Here is a 23,561-nt window from a genome sequence, read left to right on the forward strand (position 1 = left end):
AGTGTAAAATAAATAAAAAATAATAAAAATAAAAATTGTAAAAACAGTTTTTTTAAAGTCGACTTGATTTCTAAATTCCAAGATTAATCCAGACACCAAATTACCCTAGTATTATAAAGTTCAAATGATTCCCTACGTAGAAAAATCACAAGTTTTTCACCTAATAACATAGAAAAAAATTGTTTGTTTACCTTACCGCAGCTGATTTTGGGTGATATCTGGTTTCCATGGCAACCCAACCTTGTTGGTTATTCGCAAAAATAAATGAGTAAATACGCAAAACAAGAAGATATTTATAAACATCATAAAAGTAAGAAGAAACAAAGAGGGGGAAAAAGTTATGATAAAATAACTAGTGGCGCTGCGTAAGTCAGCCGCCGTACGAGTAACGCTCGTAAGTCGGCGCCAATGGATTTAACACTCGTATCCCCTTCTAAGTAGTTGCTGTTCAAAGCCACACACTTGTTCCAGCGCCTCTCTCTGCCACTCCTTGAAGAAGTGTTCAAAGCCCCCATTAGACAGAATAACCTTTAAAATCGCCTATAAAGTCTTAATAGTAGCAGTAGCAGTTGGAAAATGCCTGTCTTTGAGCTCCTTTTTGGCCTGAGGTTACAGACAAAAGTTGTTTGGAGCCAGATGAAGTCTGTAGGGTGGGTGTAGCCCAATTTTGATTCCTTTTTTGGCAAGAAACTGAAGCACAGTATTGGCAACATGGGGGGCGGGCATTGTCGTGATGCAGTTTCCAACTGCAGAGACTGAAACAGGTTCTTTCACTCATTTTATCACCCCCAAAAGCTTTTTTTCGAGTAGCTGTAAGTATCCGTGCAATTTTCTTCAGTTTTACACAAAACTTTATTCCATAATAAATTAAAATCAGTCATATTAAACTTTAGAGTAAAAAATTTGCAACTATATTTATTAATCGGTTGCCATGACAACAATAAGTATACTATAATGTTAACAGCTGATTTGGTAGTTGCTAATACTTCGACGTTTCATACATACTAGCTTGAAAAAAAAAAACGAATTATGAAATGAAATGAAAATCCTTCTTTATTGAGGCGAACTTAGGACCTCACGGTCTTTTCTTACAGTTAACCTCTAAAAAACTAACAATAATGATAAACATTAACAAAATAAAACAATATAAAGATTGAAATAAACAAATAGGAATAGGTGTAACAACATTACATGAATGTATTTCCTTAACACACAATCACACACAACACACACATACACTCTGCTGCACCCAGCCTAACGCACGCCTGGGTGCAGCAGAGGCTGTATGTGGTGTGATTGTGTGTTAGGGAAATACATTCATGTAATGTTGTTACACCTATTTGTTTATTATTGTAACCTACTTCGTTTGTTTGCATGCTCGCTACTGTCAGTCTTTATTGAACACCCCTCGTAGTTCTATCTAGTTTCATTCCATATTGGTGGTGGTTTTCAAACTCATTTAATGGATTGTACAAAAATGTTTATTTAGTTAAATATCTTGACATAAAACTAACAAAAATATTGGTTATTATTTTCAGCAAGACACTTTTCTAAAACCGTTTTTACACCAATACCAAAGTATTTGTCTAAACTTTAAACAGTTACCAATGTGACATGTTGTTGATATAACAGCAAGCTGCAGGACGTGGAGTCAGACAATGTAAGAGAGTTGGTCACTATGTTGCCCTCCATCGACATCTCCACCATCGACCTCATCCCAGAGTTGGAATGTGACGAGGTCTGTTCAAACACATCATATTACCATTTCCTAGCCATTTTTTGCTTAGTTCATCAATATAACCTGTATTTAACTCTTTATAGGCTCGTTTATTTGGTTGCACTTATTTAAATATTTTCCCCTTATTAAATTCAAATTGTTACGATATATTTTGATGGACAATACCTTGATAGCATATTCAGCTGATTTGCCATTTCAAACACTGGTAACAGTTTGGTGATGAAAGTCATGACCCCATGTAGCACAGATGGTTGGGCCAACGTTGGTAAATTGTGGAGCCACACAGATGGCCAACGGTAGAAATGTCACCTCTTTAAACTGATTTCCAACCAACCACTGTCCAACAATGGCCCAACCATCCAAAAATACTGATGGCCAACTAACCATAACACAACTGATATCCAACCAACCGTTTTATTTCACACAAAATAATAAAGACTAGGTGAAACCCGTCGAAATCGACGGTTACTTTCAAGGCTTACGTTTATAACTGCAATAAATTGGGTAAAATATACATATTTTGAGCAATTAGCATTGTTTAAAGAGTAATAAGTATAAAAACAATAATAATATTAATTGCGTTAGTCGCCAAATTTGGTTGATTATTCAATGAATAAAATATTCCACATACCGTACGTCATCGGAGTTATTATTAGTATGTTATCTGGTATCTCTTCCTTTGGAAGAACCTTTAAATAGTATTAAAATCGTATTGGTGGATCTTTTGTAGTTAAAAACTTCCGTGATTTCATCAGTGTAATATATGATTTTATTTGAAAAGAAAATGTTTTTTGGAAGACATATTCTAATTTTCAAAGGGAGGTATATCCGTTACAGTGTAAGTTTGATTTTTCCTTTGTCACGTCGCGTCAGTTCATATCGTACTTCTGTGCCAATGAATGAACCCTCTAGCATAGTTTTGTGAAATTGATTGTGGGGTTACTGTTAAACTGGAATTCCTTGACATGGGGATGTCAGTTAGTTGTCTCAGCCTTATCAATAACATAAAGTTGTCAATATAATCTCTCTACGGAATGTTAGGTGTAGTGAAATACTTGAAGTGGAGTTGGATTTTATTCTTGAACTGTTAGGGGCCTCATAGTTCATACGGCCTTGCGGCTTCCATTGGCAACAAATAATGCAAATGACATAACAAAGGGACATTTCCAAAAAGCAAAAATACTGTAAATTGGCTGTTATGTATATATTGACGTTTACATATTGTTAATCAACGTTTCTTATAAACGATTAGGTGATCTAGTTTAAAAGGAATATGACCTTTCTGTCATGACAGTAGCTGCTTAAATAGTATTTTCTCTTTGTACCATATTTAACAGCCAAAATGTCGTGTTATTTTCAATAATGTTACCAACCCAGTGCGCCAAAGTCCGTAATATAGGCAGGTGCAAATAATTTGTCAAGATGGGTACCATTTTAGGCAAGGATTCTATGTTTGGATTTTATTAGACACTATAAGAGCAGATATTTCTACACAAACATTTGACATGTGTAGAATAATATGATAAAATGTAGGCAAAAGTGATGAATAAGAAAGACACCAACCCGTATAATAGATATAAGATAGTTCAATAAGAAATAATTTAAGAATTGCTGTGATAATAGTATATTACGTTACTAGTCCTGAAAATAAGTGTTTACCGGACGAGTGTGGTCGTTCCCGTGCGAGACGAAGTCGAGTACGGGATTGCCATACGATTCCGGTACACACATTTTGGACGAGTTACGTACGATAGTTTACGCCATACTACTAAATCCGTACGAATCCTTATATATTTCTACCAACTAAAGGACTAAAAATCACTAGTCATAACCTCTCTTAGGGGTTATGTTTTTGTTTATAACCACTCATTGCCACCTAAATACAGTATAATCAGCTGATTGGTGTCCGGTAAAACTCATTGCAGTACAGTAGTACGCAATGAAACCCCATTTGAATAAGCTGGCGGCAAACAGCTGTTTTCTGGACTAAATCCTTGCGTGGGAAGTTCGTCAAAATAATGTAGTGTGGCGTAAAAGGATTTTCCACTGATTTCGTAATGGAACATATTGCAAAACATGACATGATAAAGACAAAAATCAATTTTAAAATCAGAAAATAACATTGCAAATACTTATTTGGTAGAATTCAGTACTGTAGCTCCCAATAAATGTGTGTTGTTTGAAATACAATTTAAAAATGAACAGCTGTTTTATTAAAAAGTATTATTCACATGGCCAAAATGTAAACAACTCTGTGGATGGATCTTTAAAGGCTTCTGGGGCAGAGTCCTAAGGGATTTTGCATAATTTTTCTTTTGATAACTCATCTACAGACCAAGACCTTTCTTTGGACACCACTACCAAGTTTCTACGCCCAGCCGTTCTCTCAAATTAGTGGGTTCAAAGTTTCCAATTAAATATTTAGATTCCCCCATGTTAATCTTATGGGAGAAACTCCAACTTTGATGGCCTGTGGGGCAAAGCCCGAGGGTTTTTATTACAGGAATTGGTGAAAGGGGGCGTCTACACAAAAAATACTTTATTTTGACACGTCGTTTGTAAAAATCCGTCCATTATTAACGGAGGAGTAGTGTTTTGTAGAAATCGCCTTCACGTATTATATATAAGGATTTAGTATGAAAAGCATAATTATTAGTTGAGTAAATTGATTAAATAGTTCATAAAAACAAACTTTGATAAAAAGCTAGAACAAAATTTTTTTTGCCCAGATGGGTCTTGAACCTGACACCTTCGCTTTATGAGCTTCTTCCTTACCACTGAGCTATCTGTGATGGTTGATATAGAGAGTTTTCTAGTGGTGAAAGAGTAGCCGACAGTTCCAATGGTCGCAATACTTATTTTTGATACTACAGTATATGATTCTGTTAATCTGTTTAGGCATCAAGTAGTTTTTTTCTTGGGAGTGAGAGAGAATACTGGTATTTGAATATAGATTATTTAATTACCGTTAGATCATTTATGTTATTATAATTCACTATTATATGATTAATTAATCTTTTCCTTAAATGGTTGCAAATAAGTTAAAGAATATTAATTAAAAAAATATTTGCATTATTATAATTATGTTGTGAAAGCTAGATCAAGAGAATGAAAGTCGTGTAAACTCAACTATGGACCATCGTTGGTCCAACAAAAGTATCTTTTCAACGGAGTGAAAAACGGTTGGACAACGGTTGGCTTGATGTATGATACCCAGCAATGCATATTAATGTATTTCATTAACAATGAACTAATGTTGGTCCACAGTTGTAAATATTGGTTGGCCTAACTACGAGATATACAGTTGGACAACGGTTGGTTGGTTGTGGAAGCTCCAACCAATCACCTACCAACTGTCCCACAATTTACCAATGTTGGCCCAACCATCTGTGCTACATGGGGGACTCAGTGGCAAATCAGTGAAAATTTATGATTATTGAAATAAAAACAAATTGGTTCAATTATGACAATCTGCTTAGACATGCAGATTGTTGTTACAGTTCTCAAAAACAAACCATAAATGAATCACTCTATCAATAGAAATAAAGGCTTTATTTATTTTTACTAAATGTGAACAAATATTTTCTATCTTGTTACTTGCAGGTGGAGCTCCCTTGTGATCATACAAGGAAGTACAGAACCATCACAGGCTGGTGTAATAACCTGCAAAACCCTCACTTTGGCAAGAGTTTTCAACCTTTCATCCGTTTGCTGCCTCCAGCCTACGAAGATGGTAATTAGTTTATGACGAATTGTTCATACTTAAAACTTTTACATTGTAGTTGATTTAGAATTAGTTCTAGTCTCTAATCAATTATTTTCAGAAAGTCCTTAAACAAAATGAGATTTTTTTATTCACATTTTTTATAGTATACTTAGGCCAAAAAGTAAAAGTAGTTTAATAGTTTAAATAATTCACTTATAGAAGAATTTTTTTCAACACTGACACACCCAAGAGGAGATGAATGAAGGATGAGTGTTAAACAAATAAATTAAGGCATTTTGATGCTTTAGTCTAATATCAGCTGGATCTAGAAACCATCATATGATTTTAGCTTTTCTCAGGAGTGATTTCGTCTGATTATTACTGAAGAACTACTCAGCTACTGTATTAGAGTCGGGACCACATAAGTTTGCAGTTGAGGGAGGAGCCTATTTATTTACCATATGTTTTGAATGAACCAATGAGAACCGTGCGGTGTTGCCAAATCTAATAATACCAGCTGATTTGAAAATATTGCTTAGTATATTTTAATTAGTGTTGTCAACGGCTGATGTGGCAACGTCGCACTAGCCTTGTCTTGTGATTTGGCTGCCACCAACTGCAAACTTACGTGGTCCCGACTTTAGTACCAGTTTACTCAGCTTACTTAGCTACCATTGTTTCAGTGTCAAGCAAGCCTCTGTCAAGTCCTAGGCTGGTGTCTCGTAGTATTCACACCGACAAGTCTAGACTATACACACCAGATACTCTCTGCTAATGGAAATGTATCACACTTATTATGTTTGGCAGGTTTGGGCAAACCCAGGTCCACACATCAGTGTCAGGCAAGCCTCTACCTAGTCCTAGGCTGGTATCTCATAGTGTTCACACCGACACGTCTAGACTACACATCAGATACTCCCTGCTAGTGGATATGTATTACACTTATTATGTTTGCAGGTTTGGGCAAGCCCAGGCCCACATCAGTGTCAGGCAAGCCTCTGCCTAGTCCTAGGCTGGTGTCTCGTAGTGTTCACACCGACACGTCTAGACTACACACCAGATACTCCCTGCTAGTGGATATGTATTACACTTATTATGTGTGCAGGTTTGGGCAAGCCCAGGCCCACATCAGTGGCAGGCAAGCCTCTACCTAGTCCTAGGCTGGTATCTCGTAGTGTTCACACCGACACGTCTAGACTACACATCAGATACTCCCTGCTAGTGGATATGTATTACACTTATTATGTTTGCAGGTTTGGGCAAGCCCAGGCCCACATCAGTGTCAGGCAAGCCTCTGCCTAGTCCTAGGCTGGTGTCTCGTAGTGTTCACACCGACACGTCTAGACTACACATCAGATACTCCCTGCTAGTGGATATGTATTACACTTATTATGTGTGCAGGTTTGGGCAAGCCCAGGTCCACATCAGTGTCAGGCAAGCCTCTGCCTAGTCCTAGGCTGGTGTCTCGTAGTGTTCACACCGACACGTCTAGACTACACATCAGATACTCCCTGCTAGTGGATATGTATTACAGTTATTATGTGTGCAGGTTTGGGCAAGCCCAGGTCCACATCAGTGTCAGGCAAGCCTCTACCTAGTCCTAGGCTGGTGTCTCGTAGTGTTCACACCGACACGTCTAGACTACACATCAGATACTCCCTGCTAGTGGATATGTATTACACTTATTATGTTTGCAGGTTTGGGCAAGCCCAGGTCCACATCAGTGGCAGGCAAGCCTCTGCCTAGTCCTAGGCTGGTGTCTCGTAGTGTTCACACCGACACGTCTAGACTACACATCAGATACTCCCTGCTAGTGGATATGTATTACACTTATTATGTGTGCAGGTTTGGGCAAGCCCAGGCCCACATCAGTGTCAGGCAAGCCTCTACCTAGTCCTAGGCTGGTGTCTCGTAGTGTTCACACCGACACGTCTAGACTACACATCAGATACTCCCTGCTAGTGGATATGTATTACACTTATTATGTTTGCAGGTTTGGGCAAGCCCAGGTCCACATCAGTGTCAGGCAAGCCTCTGCCTAGTCCTAGGCTGGTGTCTCGTAGTGTTCACACCGACACGTCTAGACTACACACCAGATACTCCCTGCTAGTGGATATGTATTACACTTATTATGTTTGCAGGTTTGGGCAAGCCCAGGTCCACATCAGTGTCAGGCAAGCCTCTGCCTAGTCCTAGGCTGGTGTCTCGTAGTGTTCACACCGACACGTCTAGACTACACACCAGATACTCCCTGCTAGTGATGCAGATAGCTCAGATAACTGACCACGACCTTACATTCACACCTGTTAACAAAGGCAAGTTCAGGAGGCCATTCTTTTCTCTGGTATATGTCTAATACTGTTGTTTGAAAAAAATATAAAGCTATCAATAAAGTGTGTATTAATATAGCTGCATGGTCCTATATATTGAATTTAATTTCAATTATGTTTTGTTTTTAAGTTTTGAAATTTTTCCAAATTTCAAGTTTTGATATTAAAATGATGGACTTACCATCATTTTAATATCAAAACTTGAAATTTTGAAAAATTGCAGAGTATTGTTTTGGGATTAAACAAAACTAGGCGTGTAAACTTATATATTTTGTGTAAATATAATGTTATGATTAATTATTGTATGGTTTTGACTTGAAATTATTGAAAATTCCTGCCTTTTGTTAGAGAATTTACCCAGGGGTAGCCTACCCATCCCCCCTAGACTCATGACGCAATCCCCCCCAATTGAGCAACAGCCCCCCCCCCTATATAAATGAGGTACACAATAAATGAGAAAGATTATTCCCCCTCCCAGCATTATTTGTAAAACTAAAAGAAGTTTTATACTTACTTGTTTTAGACATTGAAAATTCAAATGAGATATTAAAATAAAATATCAAATGTCAAATTCAAACCTAGTTAATCTATATAAATAAATATGTAGTTTTGTCAGTACATTGCTCAGAAATATACATATTTTGGGTTATTTTTACGTTCTATACATTGAAGAAATTGAAACATGTTTTATCTCAATTTATGTCCGTCTGTCACGGCCCAGATGGTATTTTACGCGGCCTACTCTAAAGAAAACTAGAGTACCGATTATGATTCTAATGATTTAATTGTATTCACAGGATTGGCGAGAGTGTCCTTAGCCATTAAAATATGGCCTCACTATTTTGGAAATAAAGTAACAGACGATCAAAAACACAATTTTGTGTGATTTTTCAAGTTTTTTTCTCCATGTTTACTACATACGTCATTTATGAAATGCTAATAATCTGTTAAGAGAACACGTCATATATGAAATTACAGAAACAGCTGTTTTGATAAAGATTCCTTTTTCTAGCTGTCACTGATGTTTACATAAATGTTGTTTACCAATACTGTGTAGAGGCCCTAACCAATTCGATCACGTTTGTAAGCAAATCCAAAACCAAGTGAGATTTATAACCGTGTGACTTTGGCTCACATAACGGGTTTGATTTATCACGGGTAATATGCAACTGTAAATTAAATTAAATAACTAGCCATATCATCCAGGCCGGGAACCGGAGATTCTGTGTGTATCAAGTTGTACTTGAATTTTGATTATATTGGGGAAAGACCGTGAATCAATGTTGTACAGGACTGGAAAACTTATCTTTCTATATAAATAAAATTAGAGTTTTATAAAGCTGCGCGCGCACTACGGCGGCACGGCACGGACGGGCGGGCGGCACGGCAATTTTTAAAAGTTAATAACATTGAATGTCATATGAGTGCGCCCACTACGGCGGTACGGCCGGCAACGGACGTTCGGCAGCTTCCGCCGTTCGTTAAAAAGTCCGGGAGACAGAACTCCAGGACATTTCCGAGCTGCCGTGACGCCCGTACCGCCCGTACCGACCGGGAGCACTGCACACCGACCGGGCGGGCGGCACGGGACATCCGCCATTCTCAACCGATCTCTGTCAAAGTAGTAGTGTTTTCGTGTGTTGTAAACATAGATGTTAGTAAGTTGATTTTTCTCGTTGAGAAATACCTGAAACTATACAACATGCGACATCCGGAATATTTTAATAACGTCCGGCGTGACAATATATGGGCAGAAATATGATCTATTATGAAACAATCAGGTAAGTTTTACACATAATCCTTCTACAAGATCAGGAAACGAGGTGTGGAACTCTCCAAAACTTAGTCTTTTCCTGTTTATGTGGTGCATCTAAAATCTTTGCTTGCACCTTCTTGTCTCCTCTTCCCCTGCTAAAATTAAACATACTATCACCACTTTATCTAAATCCATCTTTACTCAGAATTTTTTGGTCGCAGACTGTCAACTGTCCTAAATTGCGGATGTGCGGATGTCCCGTCCCGTCCGTCCGTGCCGTGCCGCCCTAGTGCGCGCACCCCCTCTTAAAAATGCCGTCCGTGCCGTACCGCCCGTCCGTGCCGTGCCGCCGTTGTGCGCGCGTAGCTTAAGTCACCTCAATTTAAGGAAAGTATTATTGCCAGAATATAGCGTTCGTAACCTCTGCTTAACAAATTGTCAGCGTCTTTCTCTTGATTTAACACAACCCCCTATCCCTCCCTTTTGAAACATCTCAGCTCCTTTGATGAAAATGAAAAGGAAACAACGCTTGCGCCAACAATCGTCTGCTCAGTCTGTCTGCTGTGCGCTATGTTACAACAGATTTGTGATACAACAGCTGGGGAATCAAGGCTCTGATTGAGCAACGAGTAGGCTTAAATAATGGCGACTTGTTGAATTTGTGTATGAATTGAAGAGAAACCTAATAAATGACAGAAGAACAAAGAAAAAGAATAACAAGATTGTTCTCGTTACATTATTTTTTTAAGAGTATTTTTACTATCTCTAAATATAATTTTACACTTTTTTAATACTTATCTATCAATTCCTATGTTGTGATACAGCACCTACCGGTAGCCTATCCGTCTATCATGAGCAGTAGCTTATAACACTTTCTAAGTTTTAATATTTACGTTATTTATAGCAATTCAGTGTTTGGCTAGTTATTAGTCGAGTTTGAGTTAGCTATAATTTTAAGCGTTGCTGTTTGTACAACTGAACCAAGATAAATAATTTGAAATTTCATAATTGCACAATAATAATGATTGTGTAATATTGAATTTCGTTTATAAAAATGCAAATCATGAGTTTTAATTTTGTTTTGTTTGTCATCTGTTTTTATACTATATGGGATTAACCACATTTTTCATTACCTCCCCCCCCCCCCCCCAATGGCTCAGGTAATCGAGTATCTACACAATAGTGTAAAGTATTGTAGCCTGTGCTACTAGATTGTATTTTAATGAGCTTTATGTCAACAAACAAAGCGTTCTGTGCTGAGTCACGGTGGAGCTGGACGTGTCTGTACCACACGTTATCTTTATCTATCTCAGCAGTTGAGCTATTCCTTGCCCTCCCTCTTAGATCTCACGTCTGTCTAATCTTGAATAATAACTTCCTACACGAATCCTAAACCATCCTAAAATCCTATTTTAACTAATTGAATTCAATAATATAACCATTGACATTAATTAATCCACTTTCTATCTGGTGACTTGTAAAATATTTTTGATTGTCGTCACGTTGAACCTTGTTGCAATCAACTTTAGCCACCCCCCCCCCCAAAATTTCAATGATGCAGTCTGCGTCACAGCCCCCCCTTGTGGGCACCCCTGATTTACCCATAGGGAAGTAGCTATTACCGTAGATGGCACGGTGACACCTAGGCCCGGGACCAATTTACTTTTTCATTTCAATGTCGACAGAGGCCAAAAAAACCATTTGTTCAAATTTTTATATATGTAGGTATATCCCAGACAGCACAGTTTATCCCAGGGACATCCCATAGTAGTCCCATATGTCCTGAGAATGTCTCGGGATATGTACGCTAGCCTCAGGATATCCCGCAAAATCCCGGGACGAGTACGAAATCCACAGGATATCCTACAATATACCGTAATGTCCCGGGATTTGTAAGTTGACCTCAGGATATCCTGTAAAGTCCCGGGATATGTACGAATGCCATAGGATATCCCAGAATGTCCTATGACATCCCGAGACATGTACAAAATCCACTGGATATCCCATAATGTCCCGGTAACAAACTGAAGAAAAAACTACTACCTCTGATGAAATGTATATATAAATTTAAATGTTCAACGAGGCCAATATACAGGGTGACAAAAAAGTCTGGAAACGGCTTAATATCTTTTTAACTAAATCCGTTAGAAAAGTCAAACTTTTAACATCAACTTACATGTATAAAAACTACTTTTTCCAAGCATTTTCATGTTTTTACCTCCACCAGGGGACGACCCGTAAGGAGTAGGTACAAAATCTTTAATGTAAGCATAGGTTGATATGCACACTATTTTAAAGGTCTGGTCAAGTGGAGTTCATTGCCGGAAACCACATCTCAAAAGGTTCATTCGTTACAAAATGGTGGCATTTCAAAGTTCTTGTGGAATATATCTTTACAGGCCTTAATATTGGTAAATAAATACTCGTATTAAACATTATCTTGAGAGCTGAAATTGTATTTTAAAGTCAACTAGCCCATAGACTAAGTTTATTCAATCTTCAAAACAAATTTAAACGGGTTTCAGATTTCCCGGCTTATTTTGACTATGAGTATTTACCATTACTAAGGCCTGTGCAGGTATATTCCACAAGAACTTTGAAATGCCGCCATTTTGTAACGAATGAACCTTTTTTGACGCGGTTTCCGGCAATAAACTCCACTTGACCAGACCTTTAAAATGATGTGCATATCAACCTATGCTTACATTAAAGATTATGTACCTACTCCTCGTGGGCCGTCCCCTGGTGAAGGTAAAAAAATGGTAATACTTGCAAAAAGTAGTTTTCATACATATAAGTTGATGTGAAAGGTTTGAATTTTCTAACGAATTTAGTTAAAAAGATATCAAGCCGTTTCCAGACTTTTTTGTCACCCTGTATAATAATTTGTTTTATTCACTAGCGCTTTCAGAAACTAGGTTTCCATCTTCAGGCTGTGTTTACACTAGTACAAAAAGTAAATATTTACTTAATAAATTAATTTTAAACAAAGTTAAAACAGATGATTTAAAGGATATTGAAAAAATAAAAAATAATATTAGAAAAATTAATCTTTTGAATTTTGGATATATATTTTGGCGGTCGTGTGGACATATCATTATCGTCTTCCATGATCGCGGCAATATATGAACATATACTGCGGCCGTGGGGAGATTATTATCGTTTACTGCGAATGAGGCAAAATTCTGATCTTTTCCCGCGGTCATGTGGTCATTATCATTGTTTTGCGCTATCGTGTTCAAATTCTGATCACCCCTCGCGACCGTAGAGTAATAGTAACCGCCTCCCGCGATTGCGGCAAAGTAATAATCTCCCCCGGTCTATGGAGATCATTGTCTTCCACGAATAGCAAGAAATCATTGTGTAGAAATCATTATTGAATCTCCCGAGGTTCTGTAGACATTAATTGTAATCAACTCCCGCGATTGCGGCAAAATGTTTATCATATCCTACAGTCGTGAGGAGATCAAGATCATCATCGTCTTCCACGATTGTGGCAAAAATCTTGCTATTTCCCGCAGTCCTGTGAAATTATTATCGTCTTCAGTGATCGCGGCAATATTCTGATCATCTTTTGCGGCCGTGTGAATGTGTAGACATATTATCGTCTCCCTCGGTCACAGGAAACGTCACTGTTGAAATCCGCGATCGCGGTAAATTGAAAATTCCAGTTAGAAATAAAAATTTACGCATAATTCCCGGCTCAAAAATTTCACGCATAATTCCCGGCTCAAAAATTCCACGCATAATTCCCGGGTTTCCCGGTCAATGGACACCCAAATATATTGCAAAGGCGCGCTACTATTAGTTGTGCCTAGGGCGCTGGCAGGGTCAAAAACGGGCATGAAACAACACGCTGTTGTCAAGACTACATGAGGTAGTACAAATCTGACTCAGTACCGAGTTCTATTTATAAAATAGCTAAAATTATACAGTATTCATTCAATTTTTAAATAGTTGATCAACAAGCAGTAAAATTATATATGATCATAGTTGGTATTAAAAACATTTCCAAATAAATTAAATTATTGTATTTAACTTCTCTTTTTAAAATATCTTTTTAGCATGGCATTGACGGAATACTATTTCACTTTGTTCCACTATAAATTTAGCCCTGTTAGTTTGAGTAAATAATTATATACAAATTCTTAATGTTTGTAATTATTTTTACAGGATTCATCAATGATGGTATTCTCAACTGCCTGTCTTGTGATTCTATGATCACTGTTCACCCACAATGCTTCCCTATACCGGTTCCTGAGGGAGATCCCTTCTTTCCCTCGGTCAATGACACAAATGGAGAGCCTTACTGCATCCCTGCTACCAGGTCCATGCCTGGTCAGAGGACCTTAGGTAAATATAAAGTAACTAGGTGAAACCCGATAAATCAACGGAATTGCTTTAAAGGCTTACGACAATTCTTCTAACTGCAACAAATTGAATGCACTATATTCATCAATGCATACAACAATGCATTGTTATTAATCAACGTATCTTAGAAAGGATGAGAATATCTACAGTCGTTCAAAAGAAACACGACCTTTCTGTAATGACAGTACCTAACTTCTTAAATGGTAAGTACTATTTGTTAAATTTGTTTTACAGTCGTGTAGTGTTATCTTCTTAAATCTCATTTAAGGCCAACCAAGTGGGCCACTGTCCGTACGAATACATCAAAGTAACATCTCTAAAAAAGTCTGCAATAAATTGCAATTTTGCAGATCAATGACTTTCTAAATCATGCACATATATCTTCATAAAAATTATTAAAAAATGTATCCATTTGCTGTAAACCACTATTAATTTAACAAAATAGGAACACATCTCATATGGGCAACATGCCATTCTGCACATGTATTATTTTGTATTGTATTACACTATCAAAATCTTTTCCAGTAATTGAAAACATGTATGGAAATAATCTCATGAACCTATGATGATCTGTCTTGAATAATATGACAAAATATCGGCAAAAGCGGTAAAAAAGGCAGACACCAACCCAACCCGTACAATAGATATAGGGCAATTCGATAAGAAATCATTTTAAGAGTTACTGTACTATTATTAAGATTTTCCAATGATTTTGTAATTGAACGTTATATTGCAAAACATGACATGATGCGGAACAATAGTTATTTGTGTAACTAGTGGTGAAAGTGGCACTTTGCTGCACACGAGAGCAATGTTTACGCACGAGCCGCAGGTGAGTGCGGAATGATCTCGAGTGCAGCAAAGGCCTTTTTCGCTCGTGTTACACATTATATTTTTCCTACAGTCACTATAAAGCATATAAATAATTAGTCTTTCAAACACTATACAACACGTTTAGGTTCAGCTGGCAACACAAATGGTGCCCTAGAGAAAGTAGTACCAGCGGTCCGTATCACTCCGCTATTTTTCCTCGGCAAGAAATGTGCTCCGCGTTTTGAGAATATAGTTCCGTATGTTTTTGTAATTTGAAGTGGTTTCCGCGCCTAAAAAAAATCCTTTAAAGGTATTTTCTTGTTTATTAAGATCGTAGGAATGTTTTAGAAACGTTTAAAAGAAAAGTCCAGAAAGTTCAGAAATACCGAAACGATAATCACGAAATGACAGGTTAAATCGTAGTTATAATTGTCAATCAGCTGCTCATAGTATTATTATCTTTAAGTGTTGCCAACCTATTTCCAAGCGTACACGGATTACGTGCATAATAGAACCACGCTGTTTTGTGTTGTTTCGTTGGAATCCTGATGTGCGGCAAAGTATAAACCGTACGGCAAAGTATAAACCGTACGGCAAAGTATAAATATGTAGCAATTAGCAGCTTTCTGTACTATAAACAGTACAAGGAAGCCAACTTTGTCGGGTGACTGTAGGAAAAATACATTTTTAAATCTGAAAATTACTTTGTTAATACTTCTTTTTGACAAACTCTAACTCCCTCCTATGCGTTGGTTAAAATACAATTTAAATATTAACAGCTGTTTCATTAAAAAGTAGTGAAAAATTATCCATATGACGATAATGTAAACAAATCTGGGAAGGGAACTTTAAGGCTGTTTGGGCGCTAGGCTAGTCTGAAGGTGAGGAGCAGTAGTTCTACAAGTCGCCACCGCGCGCGCTTGGATGTCCGTTTGGAGGCAGCGCTGTAGGTGTGTGTTTGAGCTGTCCCCCCTCACCCCTCCTCTCCTCACGCGACACACTGCATCACTGCTTCTCGTATACGCGAGGCCTGGCACGGGCACGGCCCGTCGTATCCTCGGTACGGGCTAGCAACCCTAAACCAAATCACGTTGCTAACTGATACAAATTGACTATATTATGTTTATTGGTGTTTGCGCTTACTATTATAGTAATACTTATTAATGTATCAATAATTAATCTGTTTTTTAACACACTGGCTGTAATAGGGTTGCAGTAATAATATTGATATTTGAAACTAAGTCACACAGATATTTTTTTATTTGCCAATAAGATACAATAAGATAGTGAAGTATGATTCATGTCTAAGGCCCCTATTTATTCGCCCTTGAGTTCGCCCTCTCTTTTCTTTCCTTTGAATACTTTGCTTCCAGTATGTAAGGTGGGTCTCTACATTTTAGACCACGCTGGATGCGACTGTTTGCTATCTCTGGTAGCATACACTCCAAATAGAACTGAGTTACCTGTAATAAGTTCCTACATATATTATAATTTATAAACAAAGAGAAAGAGATGTAAAATGTGAGCAAGTATGTTCAAACAATAAATAAATAAAAATCTTATTGCTAAATATTTATATTCAATAGATATAATATAATTGCTATCGAATTGTTTACTAGCAAAATCATTGTTTACTTAAAAATCAAATGTAGGTTTACTAATCTAAAAAATAGTTTTGTTCATAAAATAAAATTATAAATGCCTAAAATTCAATTTTATAATTTTTTTATTATAAAATTAAACTGTCATAACCCAACCAAACTAACCAAACGTGCTGATAATGGAAAAAATTGTTGACAAAAGGTTTATGCTACTAACGGAATTCGAACCCGGTACATTCGGATTATCAGCCCGACACGCTATCCACTACACCACGGAGGCCGATGGTTCATATACGTCTCGTTGCGGTAATGGTGTTCCCTCAAAGTGACGTCGTCAAACGGCACCTGAGAAATCTTCCGTGTGCCGTTTTGCGGAACCATGTCGTAACAATCAATAGACGCTTATATACTGTACATATATCATAATAATGTAAACAATTTAATTATGGTAAATTTTTGTCTGGCAGAAGTCGTCATCACGGTTTATGTGTTAGGTTTTAGAAAGAATAGTTTATCTCTCAGCCAATCACCCCCTGAAAGATTGCGCACGTAGGCCAACGATCACAGCTATCACAGAAGTGCGCGGGGGGGGGGGGGGGTGTTAGGGTGCGTCAGTAGAGAGTAGAAGGCACGCCGTCGCGGGTTGGTGTTCAGTGGCAGGGGCAATGCACAAGGTCAATGGCACCTGCCTCTAGACCAAGTTATAAGACTACCAACGAAGACTACCCTCCCCGCACTGCAATTGACACTGCTTACACGTTGGGAGTTTTTGTAAATAATTGAGGCATTGTTGAAGTAAATAGCAGGTATTCTTTGATTACAAAATCAGTATAGGTACTGAATTATGAGATTTCTAACTGCAAAACCAGTCAAGATATAACACCCCTAGTCACTAAGCCATTCAATAAAAAATTTAACTGTTTTTTTTTTCCCCAAGTAAGTAAAAATTGTCAGGGTTTTCATGCAACAGCTATTTTTATAATATTTTTTTAATATTCTTGTAATAAATATTAGTGCCAAAATTCTTGATCCCAACCAAGGGTTATTGTTATTAAAATGTGTGCATATTTAGTTATTTAATATTTTTGTGGATTACATTTGAAAATGTTTACCTTAGGTAGGATTTTATTGCTCCAGAAGTCATCGTCCCGGTCAATTCGCTCAACAAATAATGGCGTCGTTCTGGTGTAAACGACGAAATCACACCATTTTTTGTTACTAATATGTAACTGCCCTTGAATCTGAAATGGAATAAACAACGGATAATTTTATATATAATATTACGAAGGTTACAGTTTCAATTTGGAATTGATCTACATTATAGGCAATTGTATGTACCTCATTTAGGTGGATCCTTTGCGAGGTTATTTATTTACAGTTACTTTATTGATTTATTAGTTAGTTATTTACCTGGTAGTTGTAATTATGGTGTTTTTTTAGGTGTATCTCGCCGTTTCTCATTTCTAGGCAGAAATCTTTCTTCTTCATAGTTTTGATGGCTTCCTCCAGAGTATTTTCTTTTACCGAAGGCAAACACTTGACTTAAGTCCATCGTCACCCACGAGACCATCAGGACTTGCTGCGAGATACGGCGCATCGGGATAGACGAACAGTCCACATTTATGGACTATGTTGCTTGTTTCTTTTTCGTAATGTTCAATGGCCACATCCTCATGGGCCCTACCAAACAGAATGGCACTACTTTTCAATTCCCTAGGATATAAAATGCTTTTCACTAGGTTATGGCAGGATGTCTGTGGTAGTCTTTTGGCTACCACACCAAATTTCGAGGCCGTCAATCTATTCATTCGTTTGTCGTGCCAAATTATGTTGCTGTGCTGGCCCACAGTTTCTCTTTCAACACTTTCTATCTCGTCAGCTGCCAGTGTCCGCAGGATGTCGTTTTTTTTTCTTTCCAAGACTTCTTCTTCGACCTCCGGTTCGATTGTCAAGGGGCCATATTCACAGTCGTACCCGCCTTGACGCGTCTTTTTTTTGGGGCACCCTTTTTCTAGGTACATTAAACGTCTCTTTATTCGCCGTTTTTCACGAGAGCCGATTACTAATTTTGTAATCCTTCCCGGACTCTTTTTGTTTAGTCGTTTCAGTGGACTAAGGTGCCAAGTAGGCCCGGTGGTATGAGATAGCCCAGCACCAAAACATCGCACCCTGTACGACCCACGGGAAGTCAAGTTCAAACGTTTTCCTCCAGTAAACTTTGCTACCAAAGACATGTATTGCTCTGCCCTATTAGTCGTTTCATTTTGAACTAAACTTTCTGCCTTGGACTCAACTCTCCCAAGTTGTTTTCTTAATTCGGAGAGGAATTGGCTGTCTAGCATGTTAAGGGTGCTTTTCTCTTCTTTTCTTTTACAAAATTCACCTCTACACTTTCCATGATCACCAAACACGTGGTCAATGCAGTTCTTGATGTCGTGTCGGAGGTTGTCGACGTCTGTTTTACTTTTTGTTACTCCAGCTTCCTTTATAGCAGTGCGCACACCTGAAAGAAGGTGCAACAATTGTATTAGGGAGTTCCTAGACATGGAATAATCGAAGGTGTTTAAGTTAATGATAGCAATTCTGGTTAGCATGTCGTTTGGTAATTGGTCACCACGGTAAAGGTAGAATGTTTGGATAATGCGAATACCATGAAAGAATAAAATATCAAAAAGAAAGAATACGTTTTTTTATGTCAGTGTTATATTAATTTAGTATTTTTCTTAGGAGAACTTGGATTTTTTACGAATTACTATCTAAGGTTTTTGTCATGATTCTTCTGTTCTGAAAGAGCATGTAGGACGCTTGCGAATAGCAGTTGCTAACTTGACAGTATAACGCTTACCGTGATTTATTGCTAAACATGTACTGCAATTAAATTAAATTACCTTTTACGATCCTTTCAAGTCTAGTTATTGTGTCTCCTTCAGCAGCTGTAGACAAAAGTTTGCGCGACTCGAGGGGGAAGGTGGTGTTGCAAACAACCTTATGCAGTTGGTCATTCAATGCACGAGTGACATGGTTGGCACATTCGATTTTTTTGACGTATCTGCCATACCTAAGTAAAACATATGTACTATAAATCTAAATATATTTAAAATTGTAAAATATACAGAGTGAGTTTGAAATGAGTTTTAAATTATACATAATTTTATATCAATACATATGAATATATCATTCTCAAGATATCAACTCCAGACCACGTCAGATCATTATAGAGTAGTAAGTACTTCACTTTGACTGGGTATAAATTGTTGGCCGCCATTATGGACCTGACATATTGTGCAGATAGAGTACAGTAGTTACTTTATTTGTTGTGAATTTTTAAATCTTTATTTTACCTTTTGCTCAATGAAAACACAATTGTAGAAATGCACACTTTAAATACACATGTCCAGTACCTATTTCTCATGAAAATAATCACCTGCATTTTTCTTGTATGTGTGCAAATACACTTGAATCCCCATCGCCGATATAGAATTTGTAGATGAGCCCGTAATCCTCTTCGCTGTGTTTGAAGCCTGGAAACGAACGAGGCAATACACCATTTTAATGATAGATAAATAAGGAAGTTTTTTTAGTTAATTGAATATTAGTATATCAAACATTTTTCTGACTATCTTTAGCTTTACAATTTAAACGGAAATTTTAATAAAAATAAATTTTACATTTAAAGCTATTATGGAATAACGCCCAACGTTAACGATATCAATAATCTTACTCCCAACCGTAGAACTTTACAAAGCCAACAAAGTAGATTAGCCTGTAAAACGTAACATACCATCAACAATGATGTCACTTTCCATCCCTGTTGATGGTCTATGAAAATTCAAGAAACATTCATGTTTGGGAGGATCTGCATTCACGTTTTTGCTTTTGGCACAAACGTAACAAAATTTGTTACGAACACCGATGTACAACAGCTTCTTAGTCTCAGCACCAATAAGTACTCCCTAAAATTCAATAAGGGACAATGTAGGTAAGGTTTGACATTTAAAAATTACCTAAATTTTTTTTTAACTGTTAACATAAAATTTTAAAAAAAGTAAATTGTTTCCAACATTAAATTAATTAGGAATGTAAGGAAGTACTGTACTTGTGAGAAAATAATAAACATAATGTTTTAAACGATCGGCAAAAACAATCTTAAAGTGTATCGGGCTTTAATTACATTTTAATCGTATTAAACAACGATATCACCAATTCTAATTGATCCAAATTAATTTATGTTAGCATAAATGATCTGGCGGATCGTTTTTGTGAGATTTAAAATTGTAATTACTGTACACTAATATGTTTTAGTCATATGGTATGTCTAGAGAAGCAAGTCCAAAACTGGAAGCGAAACTAACTGCTTTAAGAATATGATCAATGTTACTAGTAAAGAGATGTTACTTACAACACCCGACAAAGAATTCATCCCATGACCATAGGACCTCTTAGCCCATCCACCATCACCAATGACGGTAATGTAAGGGACTCCATTTAAGTAATTATTCTTTTCTATTGCAATTCTTCTTTCTTCATCTGCATTTTCCTTCATTTTTTTTACAAGAGATTCCTCCCACACCTGTAAATAATAAAATAAATCTTAGTTTAAAACCGTTAACACATAAATAAACCTAACACACCCTATTTTATAACAAAAATTTTACTTTTGTTTATTTCTTCGTTAGTTATTAAAAAATCCAATGAATCACAGATATTTTAATGATGATATTTGAATGAGGTGAATATAATATTTAGTAAGATAACTTATTTTTTGTACTGGCAGTTTGAATGTAATAGCATAGGCTTAAATAACACAAAAGCTTGATTTACCTTTCCAATGTTTTTTTCGTGGAGTTTGAACTTTTTGCCACTCATGAAAGGTACATCCATTATTCCAAAAAGTTCTTGTATTTGGCTATGTCCAATACCAACAGACAGGGCACCCCAAACAGCAGCATCATTTACCTCCTGCCTTCTATCTTCAGGTTCGGATGTAACTACTCTTTCTTTTTCACAGTTGTCACAATAGTAAATGAATTTTGAGTATAACCCACTGACATCTTCCCTGCTGAACTTATACTTTCCCATGGTACATGTTTTGTGATGCGTCGAGAGGTCTTGCAGTTGCTTCAGTACATGGTTGATATCAACAACACGTCGCCCAGTAATCTCAAGGTCCTCTGGCGCGGAAGGCTCGATCAGTAATTCAGGGAATTCTACTTCTGTATCTGAATCAACACTGATGTCCATTAAATCATCCTCTGCTTCTTCAGGTTCTGTATGTTCTGGGTTTTTTTCAACGAGATCATGTCTGTGAAACCAAATAACATGTCGTAAAATAAATTTGCCAAATTGTATCAACATATATCCATAAACAAGTAAACTACAACAGTTTTTATTTCCAGCATAAGAATTACATGGGCATTTTAAATTAAACTACTTTTGAATTTTCTCCGTGACCTCCGTTATTCCTCCGTGACTCATACGTTATTCATTGTTTGTTTCGACCTTGAGGTTTTCTCTACGACAATATGGGAAAGACTAAAAAAAACGTTGTATTAACTCAGTTTTTAAATAACCATACATACATATTACCATACCTAAACGTTATACATACATATTACCTATACTATACCTATACGGCTCTGTTATTAAAATAACATTAAAATCAGTATCATGAACTGTAAATTAAGTGTATATTACGCTTTAAAAAAATCTAATTATATGCAAAATTGTAGATTTCAGTCGACATTTGTAGATGTTAATTTGATAACAAAATTACTAGTATTTTAGGGCTAGCCCAAACACTGAAAATTTTAATACTGATAATCCTTTTATGTTGTGAATTTCTTGATTCCTAAAGCCATTAATGTAATTACAAAATGTATTAAAATTAAATGTATAATATTTGGCAATATATGGTACATAATCTTAACCAAACTCTATATTTAGAGAAACATAAATTGAAACTTACCTTTCTTCTGTGAGCAGTCTGTTAAATATGCTTTCGCTGGATTCGTCTTTATTATCTGGATCACTGTCTGACCGCACTTGTGAACTAACCAGTTTTTCTTTAAGCTTCTTTTGTATCACCATCCTCCTTGCTCTAGACCGTTTACATCGCTTGCGTGGACGTGGTTTTCTAGCCATTATTAGGCTAATTAATGTCCTACTGAATCTAAAATAAGGCCTACAGCACACCTACTAGAACAACAATTTGAAAAAAAACGTAGCAACCGTAACACTCAATAAGCAGTCTCCGCTATGGTGAAGATTTCGCGCCAAACAAGACAGTGTGGGAAGGGCCACAGGTGTGCGAGGTGGAGAGAGGAAAGGTGGGAGAGAGAGCGAAGACCAAGGCAGCCCGCGGCCGTGCGCACTTGGCGTAGACGGCGCGTGCGGGCACTGTAGATGATCACCACTACACTTGCAGTGCCGCGCGCCGACTTGACATGGTGTTACGTGTACCAATATTGAGACAGAACTGTTACACATAGAAACTATTAAAAAATGTCTTTACTCTAACTGATTAAACCCAGATATATTAAAACTGCTAGCATTAAGTTCTAGTATTACACTCAACTAATAATCAAGTTGTAAAATAAAAAAAATAAAAAAATTATTTTTTTTTCGTAAATAATTTTATTCATTGCTTAAAGGAAGAAATATATAATACGAAAATGTTTTTTTTATTTAAAAATTCCCAATGGGTTTCTTTGATTGTTAGTACAAAAATACCTAAATATCAGCACTTTAACCCCTTGTAATTCTCAAAAAAATTTTTTTGATTTTTTTTAAACCTCATTCTAGTTTTAATACATTGCAACAAACACATTCCAGCATAAAAATTTGAATTTTAATTTTTGACCAAACACCCTTAAAGGCTTCTGGGGCAGAGCTCACTAGGCGGATCTAGGCCCAAAATGTGGTGGGGCTAATCCCGGCCCCCCTCCACACTGAGGGGTATTCCATACCCCCTAGACCCCCCCCCCCCCGGCAGCCCGGCTTAGCCCCCCCACATTTTGGGGCCTAGATCCGCACCCCGAAAATTTTTGAAAAAATATAACCTCTAAAGACGTATTTTAGGCTATTTGGAAATCAACATAAAAGGAATTACGGATTCAGTGAACACGGTGAACATACTTGAAGGACCTTGTAATCGGCTAATTTACGAATTCCATTTGACTTTGTCTATTGAGAGCTCCAACACCTTTTTGGTAATGGTAAGATGTTATTTTCACCACATACAAAGTTA

The 23,561-nt window shown here is 37.1% G+C and overlaps 1 protein-coding gene across 1 annotated transcript in view; it reads left to right on the plus strand.

Annotated features, from left to right (window-relative positions):
• Nucleotides 1–23,561, plus strand: part of LOC128983605 (uncharacterized) — a 55,829-nt gene that overhangs the window by 16,119 nt on the left and 16,149 nt on the right. Inside the window, exons 14-17 of the mRNA XM_054402966.1 lie at nucleotides 1,633–1,738; nucleotides 5,342–5,471; nucleotides 7,586–7,759; nucleotides 13,704–13,883. Coding sequence (XP_054258941.1) covers nucleotides 1,633–1,738; nucleotides 5,342–5,471; nucleotides 7,586–7,759; nucleotides 13,704–13,883 — 590 coding nt within the window. The remainder of the gene's footprint in view (nucleotides 1–1,632; nucleotides 1,739–5,341; nucleotides 5,472–7,585; nucleotides 7,760–13,703; nucleotides 13,884–23,561) is intronic.

The sequence above is a fragment of the Macrosteles quadrilineatus genome, unplaced genomic scaffold (genome assembly GCF_028750875.1).
Source record: "Macrosteles quadrilineatus isolate MER2022 unplaced genomic scaffold, UCM_ALF_1.0 Scaffold_1__1_contigs__length_201487025, whole genome shotgun sequence".
Taxonomy (NCBI): Eukaryota; Metazoa; Arthropoda; class Insecta; order Hemiptera; family Cicadellidae; genus Macrosteles; species Macrosteles quadrilineatus.